Genomic DNA, 27,988 nt, shown 5'->3' with positions numbered 1-27,988 from the left:
TTGCATACACACGGTCACACAAAGTTGTCGGAAAATCCGATCGTTCTGAACGTGGTGACGTAAAACACGTATGTCGGGACTCTAAACGGGGCAGTAGCCAATAGCTTTCATCTCTTTATTTATTCTGAGCATGCGTGGCACTTTGTGCGTCGGATTTGTGTACACACGATCGGAAATTCCGACAACGGATTTTGTTGTCGGAAAATTTTATAGCAAACTTTGTGTGTCTGAAAATCCGATGGAAAATGTGTGATGGAGCCCACACACGGTCGGAATTTTCGACAACAAGGTCCTATCACACATTTTCCTTCGGAAAATCCGACCGTGTGTACGGGGCATAACTGTGTTTCTTTGGAGAGTTTACTTAAAAGCAGGTTACTATGAATTCCAGTAAATTCTCCATAGGAGTTTATGGAGAAATAACTTGAACACCATACACCAAAAATCTGAAATGTGAAAGTTGGTTTTCTTGAGCTATAGTGGGGTGAATTGCTGTTATAGGATCCTGGGAGCTACCCTGTAGGAGATAAAACCCACCTACTGTACCAGAAACTGAAATAAAAATTGTTTCTGGATGGTGTCTACATGTTTTGTAATATGACTTTAAATAAAGCAAACAATATGTCCTTCTATTTCTGACCTACCTTTCTGTAATGCTGTTTACAATGCGTGAAAAAAATATTTTGACTCTTGTTCTGATTCTTATTTTGGTGTATATTCTTTACTCAGGCCTTCCGAGCAGAAATAGCACCAATTAAAAATAATGTAAATCAAGTAAATGATCTTGCACACCAGTTCACTGCAACTGATATCCAGCTGTCACCATATAACCTCAGTCATCTGGAGGAGTTGAACACAAGATGGAAGCTCCTGCAGGTAAACATTTCTTGGATTACCTTTTTTTAAAGCAAATTGCTGCTGTTACTTTTTGTTTGCTGTTGTCCCTTGTATTTAGTCTTGCGAACGAATCATAGACTATTGGATTGAGATTTGAAGTGCCATTTAAGGTATAATTAAAATGGCCAGGGATATATATGGATTCAGAAAAATAACAGAGATTGACAGTGTATATTGTAAAACTATTAGTAATTATAAAAGAAAAATGTGCTTTCAGTCCATCATGAGAGGCAAAACAGTAGGTGGTTGTTTTTTGTTGTTTCTTCATTCATAATTAGTTCCATGTGTTATGGAATGTTCCATGGTTTTAGTATTCACATGCAAACCTTAATTTTCTTTGAACAGAGAAATATGTTTTTTGAAGTGCGAGTGTGAATCGATTACAGATTCATATTTTGTTATTATCAAGGTTATTAGTAGTCTGTCTGTAAGGCGGGATATCAAAAGAACATTTACACTGAAAGAATGAACAATCATACTGTTATGACTCACATAGTACTATGTTAGATTACCAAAATAATTTCTACAAATATTTGTGAATGAGCATTAAGCCCGGGTTCACACCTATGCGAATTAGAGGTGCGTTTCCGCACCTCTAATTCGCATAGCAGGAGAATGTGACTGGCTCCCTATGGAGCCGGTTCACATATCTCCGGGGCGGCTGCGGTGCGCACTGCACAAAAACGCTGTGCGTCTTTGGCTGCGTTTCAGGGCCAAATTCAGGCATAGAATCGGCCCTGATTCGTCCCTGAAACGGTGAACAGGGACGCACAGCGCTCCTGTGCGGTGCGCAGCGTATTATGGTGTGAACCCGGGCTCAAAGTCACTCTGGTGTGTGATACAAAAGCCATACTGTTGCAGGGGTCCCTGCATCTGCTGATTCCAACATACCATTCCCAACATGCAGTGCAACAGTGTGAATAACTTAAAAGGAAAAAAAACAAAAAATGTATCAAACAAGGAGGCAGAGCTGTATGAGGTCCTCACGCCCGGAGGTTCGATAATGGCCATCTTACATGCTGTTACCATAGAAGTTTATTCTTAAGGAGGAAATCTGTTTTTATATTAAAAGTGGTGATTTATCTTGTCCACCGGAGTTTATAGTGCACCTGCTTTGTAAGGAGCTTTTAATCCTTTGGGCTTATTAAAGTATTGGGTTTTTACTTACTACACCATGAGAGTTTTTAAGGTTTTTTTACCACTTTCTATATGGGCTAAATCCTGAGTCCCAGGATAGATGATCTGCCAGAGGCTGCTTGGAAGCATACTGCATAATAATTACCCAGTGTCTGGGAAAGCTTGATAGACCTTACATTAGTGTAGTAGTGTAGTGTCAATTTGTGAACTAAGAGGCTGCAGTGATAGGTGGTGGGAACTGTGGTGGAGCACCTTCGTTCCTATGTTAAGCGGATCAGATATGAATTATATAAATATATATATATATATATATATATATATATATATATATATATATATATATATATATATATATATATGATAATCACAGAATAAACATTAGGAAGCACATTTGATTAAAGTTATTTATGGACTTTATTCAATTATGGACTTTTCATCGATTGTTTTATACTGTTTTGTTTTTTTTCCTTTTTATAGTTATTCACACTGTTGCGTTGAACTTTTTGATATCATACATGACATACATTTTTTAAGTGTGGGAACACGCATATACAAGTTTATAGATTTTGTTTATACATATGGTTTCTTACAAGCATGGGAATTTTGGTTTTAATGCTATTCCCAACGCACACTTTCCTGAAAAATGGCTGTGTGTGTGTGTTTAAATGAATGCTGCAGTGCCGACCGAAGATAATCAGAGCGAGATTATCTGATGCCCGATGAAGGGGTTCTGCGAGGCTCCAAAACATTGCTTTTGCTATGATGATGTGATCACTGAATAAAGCTTTGTACCTAATCTGGAAATCCATGGTGTGCTGGTGACATTCTCTTGTCCTGCATCTGCTGGGGAGCAGCATATTTGACTTACCTGCTTTGCCTGCTCCTCTTTCTGTATTTGTCAGTACCTTTTAATGTGAGATGGACAGTGGAAGACAGTTAGAGCAAAACAGAGGCGAAAAGCAAATATGTTATACTGACTGAGGAAGTGGGATGGGGGGATTTCTATGAGCCCTTTCTCTATTTAGGCCATTCTCAAATGCATCAACCCATTTGCCTATTGGGCTGAAGTACCACCATTTTTTTGCATGTTTCTGCATGTTTGGTGGCTTAATGGAGTGGCAGAGGAGCATAGGAAAGGCATATACAAGATACTGGTATGGCTGCTATTACAGCATATGTTTTTTTCTTGTACAGTCCCATAGAGTGTTGGTAATTTGTGCTGTTAGTACTAAATAAAAAATGAGCCTTTAGAAAAAAAAAATATTCTAATTGCAGTTTCGGTATAACTTTGGTTCACTATAATCTACATACCTCAGAGATCATCTAAGCCTGTTGTTGGTTATTGTCAGAAAACACAACAGAGACTTATTGTACATTCAAGAACACCAATGTTTCTGGAAAGTGTCTGGCTTGTTAAATGGTAGTCTGGGCATACTGGATGTCTCAAAGTTCTGCCATCTTGTCTGCCTTCATTTTCTTTCATGTATGTTACCATGTATGTAATTGCTTGATGACATTGCTTCTGCCCACAAACATGTTCATAGATAGTAAGGTTTAACCTGATTTATGTTTATAATTTACATATGCACTACCTCATGTTTTTATTCTCTGTTAATGACTCTGTTCTGATTAATCTTTGCGTTTAATACTTTTAGCCAAAATAGACATAACCTCCAATTTTCTTTTTCATGTTAGGTGCATGCATGCTAACTAATGTGTAAGGGCCCATTCACATTGGTGCATTGCATTAACACATGCACATTATTGTGTGTTGCATTAATGCAGCCCCTTCATTAAAATAGGCTGGCGATGCACTGAAAAGAAGACCTGCGACACTTTTGGTGATTCAGCATGCCTCAGCACATGCTAGGGTGTTACTGTGTGTCGCAGTGAGCTGAGAAGGGGTTTTGGGGTGCCATTAAGAATGAATAGCACCACATCACACCAATGCATGTTATGCGTGTTACTGTGCAATGCAGTAATGCTAAGGTTACCCCATCAGCATGACTGTAATGCATATACTGTAGTTACTTATTACCTTACACACACAATATTTGTTCAGGCATCAGAGTCAGTATTGATTTATTCATTTATTTATTAATTAATTCAATTTATTAATCTATGATGTTGGCCCAGGGTTGTTGCTATTATGTAGTGTGTATCCTGGTTGTTGTGCATTAGCCTTTATTTTCCTTGCCGTGTGGACTCATTTTCAATGAAAAAAAATAGAGCTTTTTAGAAAAATTATACTGTTCCTGTACATTGTGATTTGTTACTAATGTCATGATAGGCATACTTGTTTCAAATTAGTGACTGAAAATGTAATGAAGACGTTGGTTCAGTATAACCAGGCAACTACACCACATATTTCTTTTAGTAATAAAATGTATTTTTTTTTAAATTTGCATTCCTTAGTTGTCACTACATCACATTGTATAATAAATTGGTGTACATTGTATAATACATTGATGAATGCAAAAGCCACATCTTATAAAAAAAAAGAACAGAAGTAAGTTTAAACTCTAAACTAATATTAGATGACAATCTATGTTATATTGCCCTAGGTGTGCTTTAACCCATGTTAAATTCATTAACAGATAACAAAAGCATAATCAGTCTGGATTCAAAATAACATAATTGTTTTCATCTACCAACCCAACTAGCTTTCTATCTTTTTCTCCCTTCTTAAATTAATACAACAGTATTGATGTATTTTTAAAGTAATTTATTGACCATCCTTCCATAATTCTTGCATGTGAACTGCTTTAAAAAGGGACTCCATGCAATGCACAAAGCGCTAGTTATGTTTATTCAGTGAATAAATGTGTAACGTGGCGTTGGTCCCAGAACTATGCAGGCACCTTTAGATGGGAGGTCAATCAACCACAGCTCTTGGACTTCCTAGCAACCTCTGGAGGAACCCTAGAGTTCAATGAATCCCTGACCGAGAATAACTGATCTAGAGGTAAGGAATTCAAACAATGGATAACATAAAGTCCATGTAGATAGTGTTCTTTGTTAGAATTGAACCTGTGACCTCAGTGCTGCAGTTCAAGAGTGTTTTAATAGGCAACATTTTTTGCGTAAGTGCCAGTATGTTGAAATTTAAATACAGTGCTTATTGACAGTCCTTCATAGAAACTGGGCTTCTTGTTCAATCATTTCTTAGTGCCTCGCTGCCGTGTGCACTGAAACAGCTTTATGGGTTTACATAACAGCTCTAGTTTCTAACTCTATATTGCTAACCATCCAGTAGTTAGTTGTAGTTGCCAATATAAAAAAAAGTATTTACTGTAAGCTTACAATCCCCAAAAATAAATATTTAACATTTTATAGAAAGACAAAATGACAACCACATGATCTTGTAGAAAATGTACCCAAGTAAAGCACCTGATTTCCACTTGGCAAGGTCATTCAGACCCAATAACTGTCATATGTTTTATTCTACACACTCAACTCTTCACACAAGCATCATTGACAGAATGGGACTCTGTATAGTCCTTATATATACAAATATGAGAAGCAAACTGCATGAGCAGTACAATATTTTGGTCAGGCTGCCTTTTTCTCATCTCTACACATTTGAAGAACCTACAAAGCATACATTTCTTTAAATGGACCCTGGCAAGCAATGTGAACTGTATACTATGCACTGCAATATGATTGTAGAGGGCACTGGTCTTTTTGCTGGTCATGTGATAAGTGAATCACTTGAATGACTCTGGATGTTATATAACCCAGAAGAGAACCAGCTGTGGAGGAGGACATGAAAGCTGTTTTGCTTTGTATCTCTTAGGTCACTTTGCAGTAAATTAAGGAAGCATAAAAACCTGTATAGTATATTATGAGCTTCACTAAACAAGAATGCTGTACATACAAACTACTTAAAATTTTAGAAAAACAATACACGACATAGAGAGTATTACAAAATACGCATACAATATACACATGCACAAATTTCAATCCCTACTAGCAAATGAGCATGGACAATGTATTTGATAGGGATAAACTAAACTGTTACATAACTTGGGTTGTAGATTTAACGTCATCCCTAGGTTCTTCCTGGTTATATGAAGTCCTCTTTCTTCCATGCAGGATCTCTTCAAAAACTCCTCCATGCTTCCCATGTTTAGGACAAAGGCCAAACTAGCCCAAGTTCAAGAGTGCCCAAAACAAGTGCTTTCTTTGTGTTCAGCACATGGCTATGTTAAAGTCTTTTTTTCCCCTCCCCCATTTCCTGCCAACATCATATCCTGTTTTGCCGGTCTCTATGAAACCAGTCAAATGTGTCAATTAGCATATGAATAGAGGAAGCACAGCTTCTAAAAACAATACACGGTAACTAAAATGCATTATTCCATATAATTATGCTATAAAAATCACTAAAATAGCCATAGCAACACAAGTCAGTATTGGAGCATGGAGAGAGTGAGTAGAACATAGCTGCTTCAGCATTGCTTTCCATACCTACCAGATCTTATATTGTTACAAAAAATATTGCTCAAAAATATTCCTTCAGCTGTTATTTAATAGTAAATTAAGGAAAATTCTATATTTATATAGTATATAGTTTAGCTTAACCAGAGGGCACTGCTCTTCTGGCTGGTCTTGTGATATACTGTACAGGATCTTTTTTCTTCTCCTTCAGTAACAGCAGTCGAAACCCTCAGTGCTGCATAGAATAACATGTGAGCGACATTTTGTGCAACATTCCCCTGTGAGCCTAGGCCCCATGATTATGCATCTTTAGGGAGTGTGTCAATAACAGCTGGGGCTCACAGAAAGTTAGTTGAATGACTCTTGATGTTATGCAAACAAACAAAAAAAAATTATATAATTATATATTATATTGTTTGGCTTAACCACGTCAATAACAGCATATTCCAGGCCATTTTTTTAGATTTCAGTGCTGTGATAGTTTGACTGGCAACTATGTTGTGTGAAACACTATATTCAAATTCATTTTTTTATCTTTTTTTTTGGCAAAAAGAGTTTTCTTTTGCTGGTATTTTTAATACTTATCAGGAAACAGCAATAACACATATGAAAATACAAAATATATCAAACAAAAATGTCAGGACAATACAAACACCCCAGGATGACCCCTTTATGGATTATTAACAATTTTTGGAAAAATTAAGAGATATGCTGGTATAAAGTTTGTTAAAGTGCAGTTAGCCTTTAAAAGTCACCCACTGAAGCCAAGTGCAAGTTTTCTGTTATTAGGGGAAAAAAATATTTGAAGGACAAAATTCCATTGCATGAATATGTTATAGATATACCCAAACCACTTTAAACTAATCCAATCAAACCCTCCCTCACCTTCATCAGTGATCATTGGCACTTCAAATCCCCTCTTACCAATAAAGATACCATAACATTAGTGATGAATTGAACTTTAACCACCCCCACCACCTTGAATTGCACCCTTCCCCAGCTGCCTTTATCTTCCCCTGTTCTGCAATCAATCACCAATCCTCCTTTTTTCCTCCATTGTTAAAGGAAGGGGTGGGCACTCAAGTGTATACAATAGTATTGGCCATCACAGAAATCCAAATCCACTCTCAGACAAAATGGCTATCCTAAGGTAGCACAACAGTGTGAGCACTTTTACAGGGTAATTATTCCTATTTTGTATTGTAATATTCTTTATTTTTAACAGCTAAAGAATTCCAAAAGTTACCCAAATGTCTGTGTAGAATCAAATGTTCTTTTTAATAAAAGGGGGGGGGGTGTTCTGCTGTTCAACACAAAAATATTGTTTTTGAACAGCTAGTTCCCCAGCCCCCTAAGAAACATATGTCACCTATATATCTGCAGAATAAAGGGAAATTATAAGAACATGCTACACTTCTTACCTTTCAATTGTTTGTGTAAGACCAGCGTAAAACCCTTTCAAATTAATCCCAAAACCCTAACGCCAAAAGATGTAATACTGCTGAACATATGTTTCTTTTGTCAGTAGTGTGATTATACCTCTGCAAATTAGACAAGCTGGGATTTTTAACTTCCAGCCTTGAGTCTCTTATTATATTCATTACACTGGTAATATACTAGTGTATGGGTAGAAAATTATTAACAACATAAGGTTGTACTTTGCATGAAACAGTCATAAACTGAGCTTTTACCCTATGCAAAAATAAAAAGACTGAGAAATTACATTTATTACACTTTGAGATGAGCCTACTTTTTATGATAAATGGGTATAATAGCTTAGGGTAAAGAGCACTGATGTGTAGTAGTAATAGCAAACATTTACAAATGTGCTTCAGCTTCTAAAAGTTCAATTCTACCTGCTCACTACTGGTTACTGCAATAAATGGACCGGATTTACTAAAGTGTGATGTGAGGTTAATTACAAGGATTGAACCTGGGTATACATATATTACACTAAGTATAAAATACCCATTCATGTGGAGGGGAATTTAAAGTGGCTCTGTCATGATGGAAGTGCCATTCTTGTCACTTGTCTGACTTAAAGTGTATTTTCATTTTTTATTTCAAAATACTTACTGAGGTATTTTAACATACAAAGACAAGAAATATGGAGTACATAGGTTAGCCTAGCATGACACATTGGTGGCCACACAAACAAGACTATACTAAAAGTGCAGTAGCATAAATACGAGTAACTTTAAACAATATTATACACAGCATTATGTCTTTCCTGGAATAATATAATATAGTCCATATCAGGGATTATTTTTGGAGTAGCATGATGACCAACTTTTCAAAGAAACATTAAAGGACATGAATGAGCCAGACCGAAGGGCTAGTAGCTTCTCAAATGAGTATAATGAGTGAACAATAGATATTACTTTTGACAAATTGGTAGTATTATACACAGCATTATGTCTTTCCTGGAATAATATAATATGGTCCGCATCAGGGATTATTTTTGGAGTACCATGATGACCAACTTTTCCAAGAAACATCAAAGGACATGAATGAGTCAGACCGAAGGGCCAAACAATAGATATTACTTTTGACAAATTGGGTGCCTGATCACGTGTATTTTCACTTTTGCAGCCAAATTGTCATAATGCCAATTTTTTTCAGTATGTATTGCATGTTCCCATTCACAAAGCAAACCTAAAAAAACATTTGCAGCTTACTTTTTTATATGCTCTATTCTGGACCCTCTGGTAAGAAAAAATCCTATTTAGTTCTCTTTATGAGGGGGCTGGGCAGCTGTGCTTGCCATAATAATCCCTGTCTCTGTATTGTGGAGGGAGTTCTTCATTACCAATTGTAACTAGATTTGACCAATGGTAACTAGATTTGACCACTGTCGTCCTGACAAAGGTATAACGTCACAGAGCCTGGGCTTCTTGTATTGTATGTTAAAAAGAGACAGCCTTAAGCTGGGTACACACTATGAGAAAATCAGAAAGAAATTTAGTATGAGGCACGATCGTTTGATTTTCGTATTATGTGTACACAACTTTCGACATCCATTTCAGACTTTCCAAATGAAAATTTCTGAAGGGGCAAACTCCAAAATTTTTCTTATACGTGAACAGAACAAATCATTCCTGTTTAATGTGTACTGTTTTCGTACAGTTTTCGTATGAGAAAAATCAGATACGAAAGACTGCTCATGATCAGAAACAATAAACAACAGAAAAAAGCCTTTGTCATACTAGAATTTCCGTACATTATTTCTATCCTCAGTTCCGACTTGCTGTGAAACATCGGGGAAAACCGGTTGTACATTTGCCCAATTTTCTTACAGTGTGTACCCACTTTTGGAACGACTCACTCTGACATTGTTCAAAAAAATCTTGCAGTCAGCCATGACTCCTCATGATGCCTTAACATTTAAAAGTTAAGAATTATATTAAAAAAATATAGTTTTAGGCATGCTGTATGAATGGGAGCATATAACAAACATATAGTGGGGTTTTGTCAAATATGATGCACTTTAAATTACTGTTAAGTCTCAGACTCAGAACAAGTAATGCTAAATGAGTGTCAGAATTCTTTTATCTATTCAGTTGTTTTGGGTTAGCTACTCAAACAGCACTGGAGTCAAAGCATCAGCATGACAGCTAGAAAACTAGCAGTCTCAAAATTCTTCAACTATGGCAGCCCACGTTATTCTTTCATGATAGATTCCCTTCAGAACAAAATTAGCTTATTTTTATACCCACCTGCTTAAGCCTTTGATCCTTGCATTCTCCAATGGTGCAGGAGATGATTAGTAGTATATTAGTTCTTTGTAAATCCTGTAGCTTACCTAACACGAAAGCCCCCTCTAACATTAACCCTCTCCTGTCTAAATCTTTAATAATCCTGAAAATAATGTTTAAGTTTTAGTAGCATACATAACACATAACCTGTAACTTACCCTAATGCTTTACCTCAGCTCCAATGCATAACGTGTATCTAAACAAACTAAAAACATTGTAACATATTGCAGCTCACTAGTCATTGAATATACTAGCTCTGTTGATTTTCTTTTTTTAGTTTTATGGTGATAATACCTACTCACTGCACTGTTTCCATGGAGGAGCAGAAATGTTACCCTTGGACAGTACATAAATAGTAAGATCACCAGGTGAAAATAAACAGATATATCACAACACATTTGATAATGTATTTAACAAACTAAAAAATAGAAAAAAGAGTTATGTGTTAGGGTTTATATACATTTTGCTGTAAGCCATACACCCCAATGGATTCTAAACCTTTCTTACTAAAGATGTTAATTGTCCTACTGTACCTTTGTCTGTAATATTTTCTTTGACACAAATACGGAAAAAGTATCCTGATCAGGAGTTGTGTAATAATGCTGGCTTCTTAATGTACATTAGAAACATCCCAAGTTAGTACTGAATCCCAAGACAAGCAGGCAACTAGTGTTTTTAGAAGGAAGTCAGTAATGGCAGCCTATGTGTAGTGTGTTGCTTTGCGTGTATTGTGAATGCCAATCAATACGGTATGCAGTATAAGACCCCAGCCTACCACAACATACAGACTGAATTTTTGACCTGTTGTACTGCATTGGATGCCTGCATCTATGGAATGGGCTGCTTTTCAGTAAGTCATGTTAACAGACTGCAAAAGACTGCAAAAGTGTGAATCAGCTATCAAATCCTCATAGCTCTAAATGAAAAGATATCAATGTATAGAATGTAAAATAGTATCTAGGATGATCTTTTACCCATGGCAAGTTTAGTATTTTTTTTGGATACAACACCAAACACATTAGCTGCCTGTTACAGTGTGTACCGCATGTCTTTTAGGCTGCTGCTACATGTAAAATCCTTTCTTTATTCTGTTGGATACTTCCCAGAGTGAAGATCTTCCAGTGCTACAGGGGTTAACAGCTGTGAGTTTAAAGGACTTTTGCTGCTCGCCTGCCCCTTCATATCCCTTCCGCCATTAAGGGCTCATGTACACAGGGCAGCTGAAAACCTTTTCTGAATGCTGGAAACTTTACAGCTGGAAACAACTGTGAAAAACGTCTGTTTTACAGCTTTCACATACTGAGTTTATACGAGTTTAGCAGTGGTTATGAGAGTTTGAGGTTAGAAGCGTTTTTTATAGATAACCCCAGGAGACCCTCCCAAATGCCAACAATGCATGAAAAACAAGTACATTATTAACAATTTCAGCCATTCTGTGAGGGAAAAGAGAGCAGCAGCAGAGAGAGCAGTGTGCTTGTATGTAGCTGTCTTATTTTTTGTGTTTTCACTATGGATCCCATCATGAGCATGCACCCCTATCTCCCTGGCAGAAGGATCTTATCTGCTGTGTGGGGTGGGCTGTCACCTACTGTGCCCGGCTGCTGTCCCTGCTGCTGCTGTCAGCTCAGCGAGCAGATGAGCTTCTTGTTCTGTTAGCGATACTTCAAGAACCTGTAGCCCGGAGCCTGGAGGTTGGATTCCATCAGCACTTATATGTGTCCATAAGGCTTTTTATTCACTGTATTGGGGTAAGAGTTCTGTGAGCACTGAGCAGTTGTGTGAAGGCATGGGATTTTCTTGGTGGAAGTTCAATTAACAAGGACTATACTCATTTATTTATCCACTGATATTTGGACACTTTATTGGATTGGATATTTGAACACTTGGATTATTTGTTTTTCTTTGACTGATTTGCACTATTTTTGCATGAGGCTATATACAGAGTAACACCTGAGAAACTGTGCAAGATCACCTTATTGATTTATGGGTGAGGAAATGCTCCTGATGTTCTGTTGCTGAGGCTCAGAAGACTTGGAAAATTACGTGAAAGAACCAGGATTATTGCAACTGGAGTCACACATTGATGTACGCAACAGCATGTGGTGAAATTTGTGTTTTTTCAACATTTTTATATGTTCAAAAAGTATCAGAAATGTTTTCCCCTTTAAATATGCTTATTAATGCAAATGCGCATAAATGCAGTTTACCATGGTTACAAGCATTTGGCGTTTGAAATGCCAGTAAACTACAGCCCTGAACATGATTTTTCTGCTTTCAAAAAAATGCCTATAACCTCAACTGCCTCTAAACATCTATAAACTACTGAGTGTACATGTACACAAAAGATCATATAGAGGAGAGTACAGGGGCTGCTGAAAAAAAACCGCCTAAACTTCATTTTAGTAGCTGTAGAGTACATGAGGCCTACCAGAATTTGCACTATACAGTGCATTCTGTGAAAGGAGGAGTAAATAAATTACAGAATCCCCCTGCTAATTCACAGAATGCACTGCATTGTGGGACAACAATAGTACAAGTTCTGTCAATGGTGGAGGGGCAGGAAGTCCTTCACGCTCACAGCAAAGACTGCTAACCCCTGCAGCACAAAAATTTGTGGCTCTGGCCAGCATCCGCAGTCATGAAGGAAGGATATGGGATACACACCATTGCAGGTAACTAATGTCTTTGATGCTCTATTCCCAATAAAGTTACTAAACTTCAGCATTAAATTTACTAAAGGTAGCTTAATAAAATAGAAATTCCATAATCCTAAAGGCTACCATTGTAGTGGAGTGAAGGCTGTTCAATTGAACATTCATTGTGAATATTTTCTTTGCAAAGTGAATGTTCACTGAGTTTGTAAATTAGATGAAGCTTTGTACACCTCAACCAATCATGTGCTTGCCGCAATTCTGTCCCCCCCCCCCCCCCATATACAATTGGATATTCAAAGTGATTATAGGGGAACCTTATTGGCTAACATTCACTTTCCATAGTAAACATTCACTGCACTCTATTTCTTCAGTAAAGCAACCCTATTATTTAATTATATATGCATGTAATCTTCTGTCCTGCTTCTAAAATAAACATGCCAAAAAACAAACTTTAGTTAGATTATTTACTAAATAATAAACTTTGTTTTATTGTATGTTGTAATTTAGGAATCAAGATTTTATATATGTCTTCAAAGTTCTAATTGAATCTCACTCCTGCCCATTTCTCATTAATTCACAAAACAATATTTTTATAATTAGCACTGCAGTTTACTGCTTGCTTTGGCAGCACCTTCTAGGATAGTAAAGTGGCATCTTGAGGGACCTGACAAAAATTACTTTAAAACCTTAAATTAGAAATGTAATTACAAACCAGAGTTTGTAAACTAGATGTATGTTTGTTGGTACAGCACATAAAACATTTCAATTATATGTTGCCGTAGAAAAGCAACTTTATAGAATGTGTTTTGTAAAAGTACAGTAAAATACAATCTGTTTTATACTACGTGTTGTTTGTTTATTATGATACATAATTTTACTATGTAAAGTACAATTGATTTCATAAAAAAGTAAGAATGTTTTTTTTTTTTGCCTAAAGCACACCTTCGACCTTCATTTTTAGTTTCAGATACAGTGAGAAATGGTCACACTCTGTATCAGGTTTTCATCATCTGTGTCCCTGCTGAGCATTCTCTCTCTTTCCTGTCCCCTATTCACAATCAGATAGCAAAAAAACAATGTAACAGATTTTCTAATAGCATAAGTAAGGTTTTAAAGGATAAGTTCACCTTTGGGAACATGTTATGCCGCATACACACGGCCCGACAGAAAAAGTCCGATGGGAGCTTTCGGTCGGACATTCCGACTGTGTGTATGCCCCATCAGACTTTTTCTGTCTGCATTTCCAACGGACTCAGTTATAGAACATGCCGACGGAGTTTAGCCCGTTGGCAAGTCCGGTCGTGTATACATTACACGGCTTTACACGTTCCACTCATTTTTTTGGGTGTAACATGTAACAAGTTCCCAATAGTGAAGCCGCTGCCCGATTCCCAACCCCCCCGCCCATGACAGCAGTACTGGGAGAAGCTCCCTGTACTAGCTGTCAGCGTTTGAAATCAGTGCAGCTCAACTCACACGTCCGCGTCAATCTTACACAGAGTTTGCGTATGAATGAACTGAGAGCCCTGACATCCTTTGTGGCTGTCGGCTTGTAGTTCTCAATGAACTACCATGACGCTGTGGAGTGCCATGGTAGTTCATTGATTCTTCCTGTCAGTGTATCTGCCTGCTTGTGCAGGATGTATGGACACACAGATGCACTGACAGGTCTACAACAGACCTGCATGGCACCAGCGATCTGCTGATCCCTGGTGTAATTCTTTACAGGTGCCAAAAAAACAAATAATAAATCCACTTTTTTTTACCTGCAAAAAAAATGTGCATTTATTTTTTTTTATTTTTTAAGTGAACTTCTCTTTTAATCATATGTCATGATTTTTTTATTGTCTGTGTCCCATGGGTGAAATTATCCTTAACTCACTGCTCCACTTAAACAGTGCATTTAATCCAGCATTACTCTTTTTTTCAGCACTGGAAAATCTGAAAGCAGGCAAAAATCTGTATTCTGAGCTAATCTTTTATACTGTACAATCTTCTCATTAAGCTTTTGTAAATGTCAGGTATTGGACTATTAAACAATAAGAACCTAATGTATGCGAGCACAAAGCAGTGTGTATTACCATATTGTTTGTGTTCAGCTTTAAAAACTAGACTGAGGACCTGAAGTGTATAAACATGGTCTCACTTGGATGTCATGGCCCAGGAAACAAAGTCTTGGTAACTAGTTAAATGTGTTTATTGTGATATGTACCCTTCATTCTCTTGAGAAATGCTTTTTTGTCTGCTGAAAGAAGACAGATGACATTTTTATTTTTTCATATACTTTCAATTAATGAATACATCAAGGATAATTGGGGATAAATATAGATGCTGAGTTTCTTGAGGATAATTATTATGCAGTACCTTCTGTTGAATCCCATGGGGACCTCAACTGTTCTGCTGCCTTAGGTGATATCTTAAATGCCCTCCCACTCCTTCATCCCTTATACAAGTTCATGTAAATATTTTGATCAAATAGTATGCTCTACTAAAGCCAAATAAGGATAGTTTAATTAGTATTGTGTCTGCTAGGTAATTATTACACACTTTGAATGACAGATAACTCCGCTAAGAATCTCTGTGGTTACTCACAGTTTATGAATCAATTGATATAACATGTGAATTGTTGTATATACATTGTTTAGTACCACCACAATAATCTTTACAGTGCTTGAGTACCTGGGCTATAAAACGTGACCACGTTATGTCATTTACACAGGAACAAGGTGGTAGTAGATGAGAACAGAGACACAACCGCACCAGTTTGCTTCATATACTGTCCAGGCATATGATGGGGGCACGGAGATGACCAGGTTGTGTTACTTAACAAATATAAGTAAGGTCACCAGATGGCTTTGCTGTTTGTAAGTGATATGTAAATCTCTGGACTGGATAAGGAAAAATAAAATAAATATTTGGCATGTAAGTCAGCTCTAATATTTGTATTTCAATTATGTATCTATCTATTAGACCGAAGTTTGACTTTATACCATGGAGTTTTTTTTTTTATTCATTTTGATTTTTAAACATGAAAGGTTTCTTTTTTATTGATTCTTTTGGCATTAGTCCATGACTGCAAATGGCTTTAGAGACATGTTTTTACATTCTGTCTACAGAGGTCTTGGACATTTTCAAAAGCATTTCTTTTTCTGAATTAAGCATTATTCTAATATACAGCATTTCAGAAGACATGACAAGACTATTTCCAGGGCACTTTGTAATCCACAAGCTAAAAAAATGTCTAATGCCCGTACACACGGTCGGATTTTCCGATGGAAAATGTCTGATCGGAGCGTGTTGTCGGAAATTCCGACCGTGTGTGGGCTCCATCGGACATTTTCCATCGGATTTTCCGACACACAAAGTTGGAGAGCAGGAGATAAAATTTTCCCACAACAAAATCCGTTGTCGGAAATTCCGATCGTGTGTACACAAATCCGACGGACAAAGTGCCACGCATGCTCAGAATAAATAAAGAGATGAAAGCTATTGGCCACTGCCCCGTTTATAGTCCCGACGTACATGTTTTACGTCACCGCGTTTAAAACGATCGGATTTTCCGACAACTTTGTGTGACCGTGTGTATGCAAGACAAGTTTGAGCCAACATCCGTCAGAAAAAATCCTAGGATTTTGTTGTCGGAATGTCCGAACAAAGTCCGACCGTGTGTACGGGGCATAACAGGTCACACTAATTATAATCTGCACTTACTGTTTTCTCTTAGACAATCTGGAAAGTCTCACAAATACCTGTCAATCCTGCCAGTGACGTATACCTAATGCAGCTTCCTGTGACACTTTCTGTTGCCACTCTAATGTAGACTGTGCCTGCTTGTTTATACTCTACATAGATAGTAATAAGGAATAAGAAGATGTAGATGGAGAGTGGGGCAATCAGCATTGTCACTGGTTACTCACAAGTCTGTAGCTTGTGAGTAGTTTTCAGGATGGACAGCACTGTCTCTGTTACTGAAACCTTCCTCCTGTGTGCTGCAGTGTCTGGGAGGAGAAGTTGGCCCAGTCAGGAAAAGTAAAGGAAACTTTTTGTTTACTTACTTATTACTACTACTACTACTACTGGACTTGGTAGTCATTTGGACTTTCATACAGGAGCCTTTAATTGAACTTTAACTTTATGGCAAATGTAGCTGTAGAGTAATGTAGTATATGTAACGGATTACTACACCTTTAAGGTAAAGAGTCATTATGTTAGATCACAGCTCTATCTCTCTAAGGCTCCTGACAGGGGCTATAAATCAGCAGAGCACTTCACACAGTTCAGCTGCCTTGCTTGTCAGCTCACCCCAGATGCTCCATTTGAGTCTGCTATAACTTATACACAACACAGCTGCCTCAGTAGTTTTGTTAACCCTGCAAACTCTTTCACTATGTTACTAAACACCGAACGCCAAACATTTAGTTTAGAGATTTCTCTGGTTCTCAGAAATTTAATGATTTGTAGTCAATTTAACCACACAAATAAGGTATGAAAATACTCAATTATCATTCCATTTTAAGGAAAACTCTTTAGGCTTAATTCCTAACTTTTAGGTCACCTAGCATGGAAGAACATATAAACAACACAGGTATTTCCTCTTGTACAAAGATTAATGCTCCACATAAATAATGGCAAAAGATTTTTTCTGTAAAGTAAATCTTCTCTGCAGTCTGTTGTCCAGAATCATTCTGCTAGATATGCTTCGGACCCCTCAGTAGTGAACTTTGACTTATTGCAGGCCTCTAAGAGGGCACTACACCTACATCTAGAAGAGGTCACTAGATTAACAGTTCACAATGCTAAACAACAGTTCTTCGAACAAGGGGACAAAAATGGTAAACTGTTATGCCGCGTACACATGGTCGGACTTTTCGACAACAATGGTCTGACGGTCTTTCCGACGGACTTTCGACGGAGTTACGATGGACTTTCTAACGACCGGACTTGCCTACACACGATCACACCAAAGTCTGACGGATTCGTACGTGATGACCTACGACCGGACTAAAATAAGGAAGTTGATAGCCAGTAGCCAATAGCTGCCCTAGCTTCGGTTTTTGTCCGTCGGACTAGCATACAGAAGGGGCGGATTTTTTGACCGGACTTGAGTCCATCGGAAAGATTCGGACCAGTCCATCAGAAAGATTCGTCGGACCAGTCCGGTCGAAAAGTCCGTCCGTGTGTACGCGGCATTATCCATGATGTCTCAACACAATGCCCCTCTTACAGTGATCTCAGAAATTACCTCTCCCACAGGCAAGACTATCTCCTCCCCCATAGGTGTTTTGCGTGAATTTTACAACAGTTATCAATGTCTCTATGACTCTACATTACCGACTACTTTTAACCCACATTCCCTAGCCTCTCTCCTTGACCCAGTAGCTCTGGGGTTGCTCTTAGATGAGCAAAGGCTACACCTGGTGTGTCCGATCACTTCAGACAAGATCCTATCGGTTATTCAGTCCCTTCCTGTAAGCAAATCTTCGGGCCCTGATGACCTCCCCACTGAGTTCTACAAAACTCACAGCAAGCTGCTGTCCTCTCTTTTAGCTTCCCTTTTTACACATTGTTTAACTGAAGGTGCCCTTCCTCCCTCCATGTCTGAGGCACATGTAATCCTTTTTTATAAAACCCCTAAAGACCCAAAGTCCTGCGCCTCATACAGACCTATTGCACTCCTTAATAATGACTTGAAGATTCTTACTAAACTCCTCACAATTAGAATTAATCCCATCCTGTCCTCTATTATTTACCCTGACCAAACCAGGTTTATGGCCCACAAGTCTACAGACATTAACCTGCGAAGACTGTTCACGAATATTCACGTCCACCATGATAATCAAGGTCAAGAGTTATCGCCTCTTTAGATATTGAGAAGACGTTTGATACCATGGAGTGGCCTTTTCTGTGGGAAATCCTTAGAATAATTTTTATTTAATGGTTGCAAGTAATTTACAGGTCCCAGACTGCTGCCATCAGATTGGGAAGTCTTCTCTCACCCTCGTTTCAGCTGTTCCGAGGTACCAGGCAGGCCTGCCCTCTCTCCCCGGCCCTTTTTGCCATTGCCATGGAACCCATGGCTGAAGCTCTTCATGTGTCACCCCTGATCAGGGGCCTAAGGCTGGCGTGGCTGGAGGAGAGGGTAGCTCTGTATGTGGACGACCTCCTGTTATTCCTTAATGATGCTGGTCCCTCCCTGCAAGGTGCATTACAGGTCCTAAACTAATTTTCAGCTGTAAATGGGCTCAAGGTGAATTGGTCCAAATCCTTACTGTTTGCTATAGACTCAGGAGCTCACAGGACAGGAACATGACATTGATTTACAGCTTCAATGGGTAGATGAATTCACTTACCTAGGGGTCAAAGTCTCCTGTGAAATTACCAACTACATCCTGCTGAACCTGAACCCAGTTGTTAAACAGGTTAAGACAAAACTGAAATCATGGGAGAACCTTCTCTTGTCCCTACTAGGGCGTGTTAACCTCATTAAAATGAAAATTCTCCCCAAGCGCTACCTGACACAAATATTATATTGCTACCCAGCTGGTCACTGTGGGCTGGTGGCTGAATGCAGACCTGACTAATACTGATACTGGAGACTGCAATACTATGCTCCATCAAAGCTCTTAAATGTCTGCCTCTCCGTGGCCCTAGAGTTCCGTATGACTTAACACCCTCAATGCTCACTACTCTCAGGGCCTGGAAGGTGGGACTTGCCTGGGAGTGTTATCCACACTTAGCGGTTTCCCCAAATGGAAAAACCCTATGTTACCTCAACTGTTTAAACTCCTTGAGCTGCTGCCAGACTCATCAACCTTACCAACCGTTCAGTGTTCGCCACTCCTCTCTGCCAATCCTTCCACTGGCTTCCCATTGCCCAAAGAATAACATTCAAAACACTAACAATAACATACAAAGCCATTCACAATTCTGCCCCGAGCTACATCACCAATCTTATCTCCAAATAGCTTATATCTTATATTAAATATCTTATCTCCAGAGGACCCAAACCATCCTCTCTGATCCTCCCAAGACCTTCTGCTCTCTAGCTCCCTTGTCTGCTCCTCCCATGCTCATCTACAGGACTTCTCCAGAGCCTCTCCCATCCTCTGGAATGCACTACCCCAATCTGTCCTGCTAGCTCCTACTCTGTCCACTTTTAGGCAATCCCTGAAAACTCATCTCTTCAGGGTGGCCTATCCTGCCCCCAGCTAACAACCAAATCTTCTCCCCTCATCAGTTCATCCCTCACAGTCCCTAGTTTTTGTTTCACCAGCCCCTCCCTCTTAGATTGTAAGCTCTCAAGAACAGGGCTTCTCTAACCCTCTTGTTTTGAATTGTACTGTTGGTGTAGTGTCTCCCTACATTTTAAAGTTGGCGCTATATAAATCTTGTATAATATAATAATAATAATAATAATAATAACATCAAATTAATGAAAGATGTCACGTCAGATCTATCACTCCACCCCTTTGATTATTTTGTCTCTAACCACAACGTCCCACCAGTGTATCTTTTCAGATACTTACTACTCTCCCATGCCTTCAGGAGTCAATTTCCCCCAGAACAGGCCCAACTGGTGACCTCGGATTTGGAAAGGATTACAAGTTATGAATTCTCAGAAAATCCGACTTCTATGCACATGCACATCATAAATCCGACTTTATGCACATCTCCTCAGGGTATCTTCTCTGGAGTTATCTATGCTTCGTCCGCGCTGGTTTACTGATGTTCCCGAGTTAGATCCTGAGGACTGGGGGGACTTATGGGACTTTCCATTTAAAATGTTAGTCTCCCTATGTGACCATCTCATTCAATTCAAAATTTTCCACAGAGCTCTCCTTACCCCATATAGACTATGTAAAATGGGACCTGCCCACTCCCCAGCATGCTGGCGCTGTGCTCACCCTCAAGGGGACTTTTTACATATATTCCAGTCCTGCCCTGTAATAGTTCCTTTTTGGACACAGGTACTATGGGTAATCAATTCGCTGGCCAAGACCCCCATTGCTCTCTCCCCTAAGATGTGCCTGTTGGGCCTGATAGAGGATATATTTCCTAGAGTAGCAGAGAGGACCATGACTGGTCTCCTACTATTTTATGCTATGAAAGCTATAACACTCCTCTGGAAAAAATGATCCCCTCCTTCCATTCCCTTCGGGAAACTGCAAGTTAATAATGCCCTACCATATTATAAAGATGCATACCATCAAAGAGGCTGTCCCAAAAAATATGACAAAGTCAGGGCCAAATGGCTATCAGAGCCCTCTGCGGTGGTGGTTATTTAAATCACTGCACATATTATCTACCGAGTGAGGCTTATTGCTTAGCGGGGCATGGGGCTCCTTCATGTTTCTGAAAATGTTAACCAGAATGGTCTGTGAAACACCGGTTCTCCTAATTTTATTTTTTGTGTTGTATGTTGTACAGTCTTTGAGGCCACACTATAATAGACCTAATGTTTTTGCCTTAAGATTCTATATGCCGCTGTGTGAGCTAAGTGCCTGAGACTGGAATGCTGTACTTTGTTTACGTGCACTATTTTGTACTGCATTGAAAATTTAAAAAAAGAGTTTTTTTAATAAAAGGTAAACCTTCAGTATCCATTATAAGTCGATGAGTTATATTTTTAAATGGAAAGTTGTCCAAGGCTAAAAGTTAGTGACTTCTTTGGAGTAAAGAATAGTTAAGTCAACAGTAGACCAAAATATGCTCAGACTTTACAGGTATCAGTCAAATATATACATATAGATAAAAGCACTTGATTTTTATTGCTACAAATATATACAATTTAGAACAAAACATTAAAAGTTTTAGGGTTGATACAACATTTTTCATGCACTATAAGCATTGTTCTACATGAATGCCTAACACCATTGCCTTAATAAATACTTATTTAAACTTCCTAGCATTAATATTATATCTCCTATGATAGCACAATCATGGTCAATGGCAGAATGGCACCTCATCTCATAGGCATTTCACAGACTTCCTCAGGACAGAACTGTGAGGTCACTGTGAAAATCACATGACTGAGCTTTTTATAAATCAACTAAATAATTCTCCAAAAATATCCATGAATACAGTATTAAATATGTTCTTAACAGTTTTGTAGCACTTTCTAATGTAATCAAGACCAGAACTGCTTTTAAAATGAAAACAATGCCAAATAGAGATCCCCCACGGATGAAATATACATCCTGATCAAAATGTATATACAGATATAAATCTATAGCATAACGACTACAAGCACTAAATTTATTCTCGCTTTAGAAGAGATGCTTGAGAGGGGACAAATACCTCAATGGTGATCCCTGCGTAGGAAAAAACGATTCAGTTTCAGGGAGTGTAAGAGAACACGGGGCCACACAATGAGATTGGAGGAGAAGCAGTTTAACATTAAAAGAGAAGTATGGGATTTTTCTTTTATCCCATATCCATACTTACCTAGGTGGATGCAGCATCGGGACTATGCTGCATCTGTCCCCCCCGCTGCCTCTTCACTGAGAACCGAGCCATCGAACACCACCAATGGCTCGGTTCTTTCACTTCCCCGAGCGAAGAGCTGCTGACTGCTCTGCTCCTCCACGCTCATTGGAGACTTAAGCTGTGGAGCAGCCATCTCAGCCTCTCAGCGGTTTGCTGAGAGGCTGAGACTGCCATCAGTCCAGGCACCTGGCGGATCCAGACTTCCGAAGTGATGACGCGATGCATGGACTGATCCTGGGGACGTCAGCAGAGTGCAGACTTCAGACTGAAAACGCTCCCCCTAGGAGAAGGCCAGCCGAATAAGCCCAGGCTGGACTTCTCCTTTAAGCTGCATAGGGGGTTTTTCACTGTCAGGGCGATAAGGATGTGAAACTCTGTTCCACAATTGTCGGTGTCAGCTGGGAGCAATGATATTTTTTAAAGACTCTTGGACGTTCATCTTAAAGAATACAACATGCAAGGATATGGGAAATGATTATCGACACTGACATACATACACCTACACAGGTTGAACTGGATAGACTATTGTCTTTATTCAACCTTACCTACTATGTAACTATATAGGTTTGTTTTATAGTCAATGATCAATAAAATAAACCAAAAATAGATAACAGGAAGCTCCTGCACAAAGGTTCACACTAGATTATTGCACAGATCTGGAAAAAATATACAAAGCACATCAAGATTCAAGGAAGAATGCACATGCCTTTTGTATTTAGACAATATTTATTTATCCTGGATTTGAATTTTAAACAGTAACACTGTGCAATGGGATGAATAAAAAATAAAATATTGGATATGAATAATTACATTTTCCAAAGAAAATGCTGCTCCAGGTTCCCTCCTGTGCTATGGAAGTGTAGTATGTGGTCTCTGCCTAAAATCAGGATTCAGTTCAAACTGGTGGAGCTCTCTAACTTTCAACATCTGGCATTAAAATAAAAACAATACAGATAGGCGGAGTGATAGTCCCATCTTCGTTGGGGAAAGAACTGCATAGGAACATTAGGTAAGCTGGACTGCTGCTGCTGCTACAGTGACCATCAATAGGGGGTTAAAAACACTGTAGTTGACCACCAATGCAGGGGGATTAAAAACATTGCCACTTACTACCAATGAGTGAAGTTTAAGAAAACACTGCATTAATCACCAATGTGTGCATGTGTGTGTGTGAGGGAACGGGGGGGGGTCAATAAACACTGCCACTGACCACAAAAGAAGGAGTTATAGCACACTATAGCTATGGAGCTCCATTGCAGTGGGTTAACAGTGCAGTGGTTAACAGTGATGCTACGACCACTATTGTATTATTTTTAATAATGCAACTGTATCTGGCAATTAAACTATTAAAAAGAGTGTCACCACAGATGAATTCTGCCGCCTGAAAATGGAAGTTTAACTCTACAGATTAATTGTTATTAATAAAGTCTTAAGTGTACCTGTAATCACTATGTCTGTCTGAGCTAGCAGAATGGTCACATAATCAGAAACCATATAAATGGAAAAAAGAGAATCTGCATTTACTGGTACATAAGAGACCATGCATTTAAATACATTTCTCCACATACTTTATTACATACCTCCATAAAAATTGGACTGGATCAAACATGATCCTAAAAACAGCAAATATATTGCTTTGCATTTATAATACCTCCTAAATAAAACAAAATACTATCAATGTCTACCACCCTATTGCCTAATGTTTTCTATGAAAATATCCCCAGTGACAGGGGCCAGGTGATGACAGTTCATCTTGGGTCAACGCATTTCTCAGACAGCTTCTTCAGGACCACTTTAGGATCAAATGAAGATATAACAACATGCAACTAAACAAAAAAAACAAAAACAAAATAGAATTATGAAAAGCAACTTGTTTGAACAATGCATGCATAACACTATATGTGAAGTAGTGTATATCCACACCTTAACACCACAGCTGCAACAGACCAAGGGGCAAGACCAGGCGACAGTCAACAAGAGGTTCACTTGACTTTTGGTGGCTCACATAGGGGACAGATTATGAGCAAATAAGCAACTATCTGCAAACTTTACAAATACCCATTTCAGTAATGAATTGACATGTACATTCTAATAAGTACCCCAGGAATAATCCCAAAAGTAGGTAATGCAGTATATTCTATATATGTACCTCGTAAGATTGACACAGACCGGAAACTGTAAATATAACGAAAATAAACATACTGTACTAAGCACCAATAAAATGATCAGAAACCACTCTAATTAGTTCTCACGTTTTAATGACAGCCAGGATTGAGAGCTAGCAATTGCACAATGGCACGGTGTGAACACAAGCGATACCACCTGGAGCGGTAGATACCTTGATTTGAAGCTGATACATTCTGACAGTGCCATGGTAGTTAATTGAAAACTACATGCCAACAGCCACAAAGGCTGCCAGTCCTTGTAGTTTTCCATTCACAGAAAACCTGCCCACCTGCCTGCGTCTTTTTGGGATTGTGGCAGCAGACACAGGGAGAAGATCCCCTGTCTCACAGCAGGGATCGGGGGGCGCAGGGGATGGTGCATTCATAACATGTTACATGTTACACCCTGAATAAGGCTGTAACATGTTATGAAAGGTTTACTTTTCCTTTAACAAAGAGTAAAAATTTTAGAAACCACCCTTCTGCATTGGATGTTATTAAGGGATATTGTGGGACAAAGACACTGTGAGACTGTCCAGAGAGTTTAGAATCTGAAACCTTCTCCTTAGAAACATCTAAAAGGTAAGAAATATGTTTTTAACCGCTTAAGGACTGCCCCACATTCATATACTTCGGCAGGGAGGCCGAAGCAAAATCACGTACCTGTAGGTGATTCCTTTCTTTGGCTCTGGGGCACGTGCGTGCCACCAAAACCCCACTCCCACCGTGATTGGACAAATCGGGAGCCAATTAGCGGGTCCAGGGGACCCGATGTCAGCCGCAAACCCATCGATAGTTTGGAGGGAGGCAGAAGCAAATAAGACAGATGGCCATTATGCTAGTAAGAAAGACAGAGATCTTGTGTTTCTGCTAAGCAGGAACTCGGATCTCTGACTTTCTTCAGTTAAGCCATCCCCCATCACTGGTCCCCAAAAAGTGTCATTTAGTGCCAGATTTGTCCACCGCAATATCGCAGTCCCACTAAATTGCCGCCAATACTAGTAAAAACAATTTAAAAAATAGAGTCCATAAATCTATGCCATAGTTTGTAGAGACTATAACTTTTGCGTAAACCAAATTTTTTTTTTACCAAAAACATGTAGTAGACTACATTTGGCCTAAATTGGTGAACAAAATTAGATTGTTTACGTTGTTTTTATTTAATGTGTTTTATAGCAGAAAAAAAAGAAAAACAAATTTCTTTTCAAAATTGACGGTCTTTTTTTGTTTATAGCACAAAAAATAAAACCTGCAGAGGTGATCAAATATCACCAAAAAGAAAGCCCTATTTGTGGGGAAAAAAAGGACATTAATTTTATTTGGGTACAGTGTCGCATGACCACGCAGTTGTCAGTTAAAGCAACGCAGTACAGCATCGCAAAAAATGGCCTGGGCAGGTAGGGGGTAAAACCATCCGAAGCTAAAGTGGTTACGAAATAAGCATTCTGTGTGACTTGGAATAGATAACAAATACATAATTTTAAGACGAGTAGTAGAGAGTATTATTCAAAGAGAAAATATGGACTAAACACCTGCTACTATGCAACATTATCGACTGTCGGCACAGCTATTTCATTTTTATAACGATAGGAGGTTTCTTCAGCACAACACAGGTCCAATCCTTGGCAAGATGCATATAGTTACACACTGTGTCCTGCATAAGCCTACTATCATCATAGATTAACAGAAGTGTGTTGACATTTATTAACAACTGTTAAAATCGGTGCATAATTGATCTTCACACATGTGTAAATCTCTCCCTGCTGAGCCTATCTTAATATTCATTAGGAAAATAATGCTAATCCCAGTCTTTGATTTATGCATGATCACTATAGGGGACAGTTACAAAACTGTATGTAGAATACAATAATAAAATATGTAAATACATTGTCCAGTGTATGGAACAGCACTCAATTATGAAATTGCATAAAAAAATGCATTAAGGTAAATGATGCAATAAAAACTTAAATGTATACACACACAAAAAACAACAGTATATTTCCCTTTCAAATGCTTTCCCTCAATATTCCCTCAATATATTCAGTAACAGCAGATAATGATGACAGTAAGACCCCTTTCACACTGAGGCAGTTTTCAGGCATGTTAGCACTAGAAATAGCGCCTGTAAAGCGCCTAAAAATGCCTGCCATTCATTGCAATGGGTGCTTTCACACCCTGGTGGTGCGCTTGCGGGATGTTAGAAAAAGTCCTGCAAGTAGCATCTTTGGGGCGGTTTGGGAGCGCTGTATGCAGCGCTCCTTAAATGCCCCTGCCCATTTCAATGAATGGGCTGCTCTTCCAAAGCACCTGAAAAGCGGGGTTTGGGGTTAAGCAGGGTTTGGGGTTAAAAGCGCCATGCTAGCAGCCGAAAAGCGGCGCTTAAACAGCGGAAAAGCACAGCTAAAGTGAGCGGCACTTTACCGCGGATGCACGGGCAGCCCCAGTGTGAAAGGGCTCTAAGGAGTAGAAAGATGAGATGAGAAGCTCTAATAATGCAGTTTTTAGCAAAATACCACCTGAGACAAGACTCTCACAATTTCTTAGAATACAGAAAGAATAATGCTACAAATTATTCAAGGAACCCAGAAAGTCTTATCTCCTGCATTCCAAACACATTCCGCATCTTCTGCATTCCGAGTGTGTGTACAGGTGGCAGCTGTATGTGTATAGTGGGGAGAGGGGGCTGCCCTGTTAGGTAGGCTAAACAAGGCCCCGTGATTTCTAATTGTGCCCCTGCTTAGCCCGCCTGGACAATATAAATCAAGTGGAGGGATGTTCTGCAATGTGTAGGGAGCATCTGAAAGCAAGACTATAGATTTTTTTGACTTGATATGTATGGGGCAGAAGGTTGGCACAAAGAGCAGTATTGGACACCGAGGGACAATTGTCCAGTCTTAAGAGAAGCACCAAGACTTAGGAGAGGTCTGACCAAGGTAACAAAAAGGTGAGCCAATGAGTGGAGACTAAGACCTCCTTTGTGAAAGAGATCCTGCATAATCTCAATGATCATAAGCCAAGATGGGTAATAATGCAGAGTCTGTGGGAAAGCACCCTGATCCCCTATATATAGTAAGGGTTTCTTGTGTGACCACAAAATTATTTCAGTGGTTGATTATGTGTCCCAGCATACTTCCCCAGTTGTACATACAGTGTGCATTGTTCATCACCTCTACCAGTGCAGCTCTGGAAAGTCTTGGGACTTCTAGCTAGTTGCAGTTATTTTGTCTGGAATCTGTAAGTGCAGAAAGCTCATTTAAATCTGATAGGATATGCTGAGACTAACTGAGAAAGCTAGACTAGACTGAGAAAGCTAAGACTTGGTGGGGGAAGAGGAGGGGCCACTTCCTTGCGCACAGTGTTTTTATGTAGGGAAAGAGTTACTGCATGGCAAGCTGCTCTTTCCTCACCACAGGTGTTCCCTGCCTTTTACAGCATTTTGCCTCTGGCTGGTCCAGCG

At 39.0% G+C, this 27,988-nt stretch overlaps 1 protein-coding gene across 2 annotated transcripts in view; it reads left to right on the top strand.

The window, feature by feature from the left end:
* DMD (dystrophin) overlaps positions 1-27,988 on the top strand; it is a 3,507,873-nt gene that overhangs the window by 2,734,264 nt on the left and 745,621 nt on the right. For both annotated transcript variants that reach the window (XM_073614841.1, XM_073614839.1), the window contains one exon: positions 730-876. In XM_073614841.1, the coding sequence (XP_073470942.1) occupies positions 730-876 (147 nt within the window). The remainder of the gene's footprint in view (positions 1-729; positions 877-27,988) is intronic.

The sequence above is a fragment of the Aquarana catesbeiana genome, linkage group LG02 (genome assembly GCF_042186555.1).
Source record: "Aquarana catesbeiana isolate 2022-GZ linkage group LG02, ASM4218655v1, whole genome shotgun sequence".
NCBI lineage: Eukaryota > Metazoa > Chordata > Amphibia > Anura > Ranidae > Aquarana > Aquarana catesbeiana.
This window is presented reverse-complemented; position numbering and strand designations above follow the sequence as displayed.